This window comes from Nycticebus coucang, chromosome 17, assembly GCF_027406575.1.
Source record: "Nycticebus coucang isolate mNycCou1 chromosome 17, mNycCou1.pri, whole genome shotgun sequence".
Classification (NCBI taxonomy): domain Eukaryota; kingdom Metazoa; phylum Chordata; class Mammalia; order Primates; family Lorisidae; genus Nycticebus; species Nycticebus coucang.
In genome coordinates, this window is record NC_069796.1 from 15,411,580 (window position 1) to 15,420,843 (window position 9,264).

At 35.6% G+C, this 9,264-nt stretch overlaps 1 protein-coding gene across 4 annotated transcripts in view; it reads left to right on the forward strand.

The window, feature by feature from the left end:
- Window positions 1-4,118, forward strand: part of COMMD10 (COMM domain containing 10) — a 191,040-nt gene extending 186,922 nt beyond the window's left edge. For 3 of the 4 annotated variants that reach the window (XM_053566644.1, XM_053566643.1, XM_053566647.1), the window contains exons 6-7: window positions 2,425-2,484; window positions 3,289-4,118. In XM_053566644.1, the coding sequence (XP_053422619.1) occupies window positions 2,425-2,484; window positions 3,289-3,327 (99 nt within the window). In that variant the 3' untranslated portion in view covers window positions 3,328-4,118. The remainder of the gene's footprint in view (window positions 1-2,424; window positions 2,485-3,288) is intronic. The other variant, XM_053566646.1, reaches the window with a different exon arrangement.
- Window positions 4,119-9,264: the final 5,146 nt, after the last annotated feature.

Sequence of the window (9,264 nt, forward strand, 5' to 3'; positions counted from 1 at the left end):
TAATGCATGAGATAAGCCTAGAAAATAGATGTAATGAATTTCCTAAGTGGATCCCTGATTGTAATCTCATATACATAAGGGGGAAGAAAGAGGGTAAATCTTCCAGTGTGTGTTATTCAGTAAACAATATTAGTGATGTCAGTGATTTACAGGAAGAGGGAAGATTGAAGGTACATTTAAAAATGAGCCACCCAGTTTTATTGCCTCTATACTAACTAACTGATTTATTTTGGTTCATGTAATGTCCACTGTACATTTCAGAATACCGTATAGAAGACATTTGTGAAACAGGTGATGCTCAGCATTAATGGAACACCTGCCTACCCTCCGTGTTGGAGTTCCTCAGGACTTACCTGTAGGCTACTGTCTTCTAATTCTACATTCTTTTCCTGGGCAAAGAAAACTTGTTTTAAGTGTCATGCATTTGGGAGTCGCTGATAATATTTATTACCTCTTACCTAAATCTCTTTTCTGGCTTTTCAGATTTATTTCATTATGTTTTCAGGGAACCTTTACAGACCTATTAAGCTAATTGTATCTGAAACTGTACTTCGGGTCCTTCCCTTCTTCTGCATGTCTTCTGCTCTGGTGTTTCTAATCTCAATTTCATCCAGTTAGCTTCTTTTGCCAGAATCCTGGTCTCCTCCACAGGGAGAACTCACTTCTACTCTGTGGAGTAGATTTTCTGTACTTTCTAAATAAAACTTACTTATACTTTCAGCTTGCTCATGAATTCTTTTTTGCATGAAGCCGAGGACCCACTTGAACTTGAAGTGATTCCCAGCATTGAGATTATTTTCCTGTGACAGTTCCTAAAGGAAGAAGCTTTAAAGCAGATATGCTTTTTCATTCATTTTAAAGCCAAAGTACTTATGTGTGTGAGAGTAAATGAAGAAGTGTGAGATTTGATCCTGTGTGCTTAGCTTTATGAAGAGGGAGATGCTGTTTCTGAACATAGTCCCATTGACTCTCCTAGAACTTAGGGTAAAAATGTTGGCTTTGATGTGTCCATTAGTTCATGAGTGGATTAATAAAATGTGGTATATGTATACCATGGAGTACTAATCAGCCATAAAAAATGAATTAATACCTTTTACAGTAATCCAGATAGAACTGGAGACCATTCTCCTAAGTGAAAAGTAATACAAAATGGAAAAACAAGCACCACACAAACTCACTATTAAATGCAACTAACTGATCAGCACACATGTGCAGAGATGGAAGTAAAATCAACAGAAATAAAATAGGTGGGGGAGGATGGGTGAAATAATACCTAATGGGTACAGTGTACACTATCTGGGTGATGGACAGACTTCTAACTTGGACTCAAGCAGTACAGAAGCAATTCATGTAACCAAGACATCTGTACCCCCAAAATATTCTCAGATTTAAAAAAACAGTTGGCTTATTAAGGGAAATGGAAATCATTAAAACACATAAAACAAAGTGAATGTAGAATCTGAGAACTAGAATTAATAGCATGTTGGAAATGACCATGGCAGTTAAGTGCATTAAATCAAGGGCTGTTGGCAGCAGTCTCCCACTAATCTAGTGCACGGTGTCCTTTTTATGTCGTGTAAGCACGGCAGTGAGATCAGAGCAGGTAGCACATTATTGGCATTCTGTCCTCAGCAGCTTTCACTTCTCCAAAGGGACCTTGAATAAAATCAACACCTGTGAACAATCTTGACTGTTTGAATTGTTTCCTCAGTATACAGAATCACCCTAAAGTGGGTAGGGTTGAGTTGGGCTGGGTTTAGTTTAATGTCACCCTTCACTACACCATCAGACATACATACAGAATATTATTTGGCATCTATAGCACATGAAGGTTTCTTTAATGCATGTGAAATGAAGGGAAGGGAGTATTTTAAGTCCTGGCTTTAATACTGTTGTGTGACTTGTGAACTTTTGCTGAGTCTGTACATTAAAGAAGGTAACAGTCTCAGCATGTTAAGATCATAACTGCTAGATTAGCGCTCGGAGGCAATAGCTATGATGTGAGGCATTAATGGCTGGGTAAGTTCAATCAGATATGCTGCCTCCAGTGTCTGTGTGTAATGGTATTTACTTGATTTCAAATGGACTGCTGAGAAAGATGAAATATAATCTCATGTATTATCTCTCTATCTTGAAAAAAATAGATAATGAAATTGTTCTTTTGCTGGCATATATTTTATTAACCTTTGTAGAGTCAACTTAAAGAACAGATGTCCCTGTAGGGTTGAAACCTTTTGCTAAAGTAGAGTGTTATTAAGTGCATTTGTGAGTTCTGGAGATTGTGGGGTTGAGTAGAGCAGGGGAGTATTTTTTTTTTAATCACTCAGGAAATAATACGTATTATGGCATATTCTGAAGCTTGCTGAGAAGAAAAAAATGTAAATTACATGCAACAAAATTCTCTTTTGTTTTTCTTCTTTACAGAACCTGGAGAAAGTTCTTGTGGAATTCAGTCACAAGGAGTTGTTTGATTTCTACAACAAGGTCTAATTTTTAAAATAATTTTCTGACCTGTGGGGTTTTCATATTGTTCCCTTCATTTTATGAATTCTTTTTTTTTTTTTTTTTTTTTGGTTTTTGGCCAAGGCTGGGTTTGAACCCACCACCTCCGGCTTATGGGACCGGCGCCCTACTCCTTCTTATTTTTAAATGTCCTGTTATGGAACTAAGTTCTTTAGACTTCCCTTCTCAGCACCTTGTGTTCCACAGTAGGAAGCAGAGCCAAAATGAAGGGAATCTGAAAACTAAATCAGGAAGAAAATGGGAAGGATTTTAATTAAAGCAATAGGAGTGTTGCTTTAATGTAAAGCATTAAGTAATAACCCATGAGATACACTTTAAATATAAATAATGTTAAGTACTTTAATTTCTGGGTGCAAACATGAAGGGAAACTGCCTTTAGAAGATTTATCTTTGAGTACATTTCATATTTCTTTCTAAATACTGATTTTATAATCCTGGAAAATGTTCTGTCCTCTGCACCCTAACTTTAAAATCTTATCATGTAGTGATAATTTAAAATGAAATAGCTTTAATTTAAAACAGCAATATTAAGTAATCCTCTTTCTTTACAAATTTGAAAACTTAAATTGTAAGCATGAATTCTAATTTTTCACATAAAAAGAAAAATATTCTAAGTGGTATTTTTATTGCTATTTGAATGGATTTAATGTGCATGGTCACAGCGCCATTCTTCCCTTCCATTTGCATGTTTCTAAACACTTCATGTGGATCTTGTTCCCTTCACTAACTTTCTGCCTTTTTTTCTTTTTTTGTCTTTGTAAATAGCTAGAGACCATACAAGCACAGCTGGATTCCCTTACATGATGTTTTTGAAGACTGGTTTTTCCATCACACTCCTGCCACTTCATTATTTTGCATTGAAGATAGATTGCCAGGTTGTGTTTTCTGAAGGATTCAGTGGCTTTTCTTTCTGTAAATTATATGGCTTATCATGTCTTAGACAAATATCAGCCAAGGGAGATCATTGTTAGCAGTACTGAGGTTCTAATATACTTTCTCCAGTTCTGTGAGGCAACAGCAATTGTTAAGAAAACTTTTGCTTTACAGGGAACAAAAGTGAACATCATACTGTTTTTGCTGTCATACTGTTGCTTTATTACCTAACCTGCTTATTTTTACATGCTTGATGACAACTTTATATATCAAGGAGGATCCATGGATACAAAGTGTAACGTGTACCTAGCAGAATACAGAGCTTTGGTAATTACGTTAATAAAATTAAGAAAATAGCCATATGCAATCAAATATGTTATGATATTTTTCCTTGAATGTGATATTTTGCCTGGGAAATAATATAGGAAATAAATTTAAATTAAAGTTAATAGTAACAATGTATCACTTAGTTCCAGGGTGAGCTTCTCTGTTAATTTTTTCTGTAAGTCCAATGATTGATTAATTAATGGTTTTATGTGTTATTCTTTATACTTCAAATTAATAGTGATTCATAGTGTAGGAGACAGATTCAGATCATGAATAAAAATAATTGTAATCAGTTCTAAATGGGCACCTTTATTTAAATTGGTAACTTTTACACTTTCTGTAAATATGTTAATTGATTTCAGCCAATAAAATGTGGTTTTTTAGGGTTAGTTGGACTTAAGTGTACAGTATTCTTTTACTTTATGTGTTTCATAGTATATTTTATGCTATGAATGTAAGTAAATGTGAATATGGTTGCCTATAAAAAAATTGAATTTTTTATGAATAAAATATCTACATTGTTTCCAGAGAGAGAGAGAGAGAGAAAGATAAGAGAGGGATTGTGAATCAATCGATTCTTCGTTTTCATTCTTCAAAGATTCTTCATTCTTCAAATTTCTGAAATTTTATTTCAGAAATATGATCAAGCAAAGCCATTGAAATTGAAGCACATTTCTCATTTGAGGTATCTGGGTAATATTAGTGCTAAATGTCTCTGACATGTTCAGTATATGGAATTTATGCCCATTTTGTCCATATATGTATTTGTGTGTTGTTGCTTAAGAGAATTGAAAGTTTAGATTATTTCAGAAAGAAAATATTATATTTGTTGCCCATAATTGATTGATTTAAAATTTTTTAGATTCAAACTTCTGTTGGTAAACTATCTGGAAGGCATGTTTGTAATACAATGGGATTTGTTTCTATATGTAGCTTGTAGGATCTCTCTTACTTTTTTATGCCCTGTTTGCCAGTTCCCGGAGGTAAGTGTCTGAGATTCCAGAAGTACTGTAAACATTTGGTCAATATTCTTGACCAAGAATATTGGTCAGACTTTTCTTTTTTTTTTTTTTTTTTTTGCAGTTTATGGCCGGGGCTGGGTTTGAACCTGCCACCTCCAGCATATGGGGCTGGTGCCCTACTCCTTTGAGTCATAGGCGCCACCCTCTTCAGACTTTTCATTATGAACATATAAATATAAATCATCCCAAGTTGAATTTGGCACTTCTTGACAGTGGCCATGTATATAAGTAGAAGTTTTCTTTGGTTTAAAGGACAAAATGAATTTTTTTTTTTTTTTTTTTTTTTTTGAGACAAGAGTCTCACTCTGTTGTCCTGGGTAGAGTGCTGTGGCATCATAGCTCATAGCAACCTCAAACTCTTGGGCTTGAACCATCCTCTTGTCTCAGCCTTCCAAATAGCTGGGAGTACTGGCGTACACCACCATGCCCGGCTAGTTTTTTCTATTTTTAGTAGAGATGGGATCCCACTCTTGCTCAGGCTGGTCTCGAACTCCTGAGCTCAAGCAATCCACCTCCTTGGCCTCCCAGAGTGCTAGGATTACAGGCGTGAGCCACCATGCCTGGCCCAAAATAAATTCTTAATGTAGGTATCTAAGTTAAATTATGATGGTTAGAAATGAAGTTTTCCTTAAAAAAAAAGATGAAGTTTTCTAAAAGTAATTTGTTTTATGCTCTCTAAAAGAGCTGGTTTTATACTAAGAGTATATCTAAACCTATGCGAAAACACGATAAGTGTATTCTCTCCTAGTTCAACAAATTCTGACTCAAGGACACTGAAGAAGGGGCAAATAAAAGGTATAATCCCAACTACAAACATAATTATTCCTGAAATATATTTAGTTGAAGGTAACTTTATTCCTTTAGACATTACCATTGTTATGGTGCACAAGTCAAAAGAAAATGTGACATTTCTGGAAAATATTAAATACATGTTACTTTTTCATAAAGTAAGATTGGTGGGGGGATTAGTAGGGACTGGAACCTACCATCTTGGCAGTTAAGTATGTGGTATGTCTTCTGTGAGTGCTTGACCTGAGGAATGGATAGAAACAGAATTACTTGTTACGAAAAGGGACCAATGTACTAGTTTTATACCTACACTTATTCTCTGAATAATAAATAATTATATGATTATTTTTCATTAGGAAATAACAAAAATCATAAAGAACTAATCTATACTTACAGGGTCCCATTATCCACAAATAGCCATTAATGATCTTTGGGTATATTTTATGGCAGTTTTTAATCTATTCGAGTATCTTTCTATTTTTTTTTCTTTTCTAACAAATTGAGGTAATAACATAAATGTGGTTTCATACTTTGCTTTATGTGGCATTTGTAACATGAGCATTTTTATATCTTTAAAGATTGCCAAAATATTATTTGAATATATATTAACTAGTTCATCATTTGAGAGCTTTATTTTGATTATACCTCTGTTATTGGACATTTAGATTATTTCTAATTTTGAACATGATAAGGAACTCACTAGTAAATACTGTTTAGTTGGGTTTTTTTGGTTTTGTTTTTTTTTTTTTTGAGACAGAGTCTCACTTTCTTGCCCCAGTAGAGTGCTATAATGTCATAGCTCATAGCAACCTCAAACTTTTGGGCTCAAGCAATCCTCTGGCCTCAGACTCCCAACTAGCTGGGACTATAGGCACCCGCCACAATGCCCAGTGAGTTTTTAGAGATGGTGTTTTGCTGTTGCTGAGGCTGGTCTTGAACTCCTAAACTCAAGCAGTCCTTTGACCTCAGACTCCCAACTAGCTGGGAGTATAGGCACCTGCTAGTTTTTAGAGATGGGGTTTTGCTCTTGCTCAGGCTGGTCTCAAACTCCTGGGCTCGAGCATCTGCCCGCCTCAGCCTCCCAGAGTGCTAGGATTACAGGCGTGAGTCATTGCTCCTGGCCTAGTAAATACTATTATACATAAACCCTAGACCACATCTCTGATTTTATTTATATAGATTCCTAGATGCTGAGTTACTGTGTCAAGAGTATGGGGATTTATTTTCTATTCTTTAATAGAATTTTTTATTATGAAAAGAATAGTTGCTCATTTAAAAATATAAAGTAGCTCTATTTTGCCATCTCATTCCCTGGAAGAACCTACCTAATACTATAAACATTGTAGTTTATACGTTGTCAAACATCTTACATAACACAAATACAGTATACACACATCTTGTGAACTTCTTAAGTTTTATTTACATTTATTTCAGACTTTCGATATGTATTGATAAGCTGTTTCCCCAAAGAATCATATCACCTTGTATTCCCACCAAATATGCGTGAGAATTCACATGCTCGAGCCATCTTCATCAGCCCCTTCTTCCTGCTTACATTTCACCCTCAACGTTCTTTTTAACCTGGGATCAGGGTTTGGGAACAGTGTCGAGTGAGAGTGAGTTGGAGATGGGAACATCGCTTATCAATTGGGATATGTCATGTTGATAATTCCAAAAACATTAAAAAGGAAATCTCTTCAAAAGTTAATAAATGTGAGAGGCAATAGCATGATATTTAAGTGGAAGGGCTTTGAAGTCACACCTTTATTTCCTCAACAAATACTCACTGCATGGCCATGGTGTCAGGAACTGTGTATGCTAGGCACCATGTTCACAGTGATGAACAAAATAAACATAGTTTTTGCCCTCTTGAAATGTAATGTGTTAGTCAATAAAAAAAGCAAATAAGTATAGGATAAATTGATAAGTATAGGACAAAATATAATTGAATTCCATTATAAGAAAACTGAAGATGAAATCCAACTTATATTGGGGCATCAAAGAATAATTCGCTGAGGAGTCTTTTTGTGCTGAGTCCTCAAATAGGATGACTTAGGATGACACAATAGAAGAATAGAGTGATAGGCATTCCAGACCAAATAGCCCATGCAATATATCCAGAGGTTGAAAAAGGCTTAGCATATTTTGGGGACCAAAAGAAGATCACTATACTTTAGATCACTAAGTGAAGTAAACAAGTGTCATAGGGGTGTGTGCTGCAATTAGAAGTAGACAAGGAGCCATCCTCTCACCAAATTTTATCATTTCTAACAGCAAAATACATTGAAATATATCTCCAGGGACTGCTCTGTCCAAGCTAACCATCTTTGCCTTGGACTATACTGCTTCCAATTTAGCCCTCCTCTAGTCTAGTCTTCATGCATAGCTATTTATTTTTAAACATTAATCCTACTATACCTTCTCTCTGCTTAAAACCCTTTAAAGGATCCCATTACTCATCAAATAAAATTTAATGATCTGGCCCATTAGAAAACGCAAGAGCATACCAAGTTCTACTACTTGATGTATACATATTGAACAGATTACTTAATTTGCTAAAATTTGCTTTTCTTGTCTTTTTAATAGGAATAATTATAATCTAAATAAAGTCAAAATTGCAGAAAGCTTGCTATGAAGCCCCTTCACTTTGAGTATATTTATAATTCTAATGACATCTTCATCTTATAATTACTGGATTCTAATGTAATCCCAGTCTCACTTTTTTTATTGTTATTGTTGGTAACAAAATGAGGTTATGGGTATATGGTAAGATCAGAATGAAAAAATTCTTTTTCTTTGAGTCCCTTTTCCACATGATTCTTCTGGCTCTCAGAAATCTAACTTTTTCTATAATTTGACTCAAGGAATTTTGATTTCTTCTTGCCCTAATTAATGTCTTCTACATTTTATTTATTATACCAAGGCACAACAAATGATGGCTGTGGCCTGCTACTTGTTTTCATAAATAATATGTTATTGAAACACAGCTAGCTGTCTTGCTACCAAACTCACTCTAGAACCTTCCTAAAGCCGTGGCCCTTTAGTACAATTCCTGTGGGTCACAACCCACAGGTTGAGAATTGCTGCTCTAGAGACTTTTTCCCATTTTCACTCAGGGGAAGCAATCTGCCACTACATGAAAGAGGCTATGGACAGGGCCACATGTCAAGGAACTGTGGCTGACCTCAAGGAGCTGAGTGGACAGCAACAGCCAGCAAGGAGTTGAAGTTCTTAGCCCTACAGCCTCAAGGAAATATATTCTGCAATATATCCAGATGAGTTGGGAATACAATCCAGTTGAGTTGGGAAGTAGATGTTTTTTCTAGTCAAACTTTCAGATGAGAACACGCCAACTGACTCCTTGATTTGTAGCCTTGTAAGAGTCTAAACAAAGGGTCCAGCGAAGCCATGCTTGAATATGTGAACCACCGTAATTGTGAGGTGATAACTGTGTGTTACTGTAAACCTCTCTGTAGTAATTTTTAATGCAGCAACAGATAACTAAAACAACAGCCACACTCTTTGTTTTGTATTAGAACAATTAGAGTTAATTAGTTGAAAGAGAGACCATAAGATCCACAAGCCTGAAATATTTACTACCTGACCCTTTACAGAAAAATACATGCAGAGCCCTGCTTTGTACTGTGCTTCCTAAACTGGGGCATCCCTAGAGGAGTGTGGCAGTTAGTGGGGAAAACAGAAAGTCCTACGATGGACGTAGTATGTATTT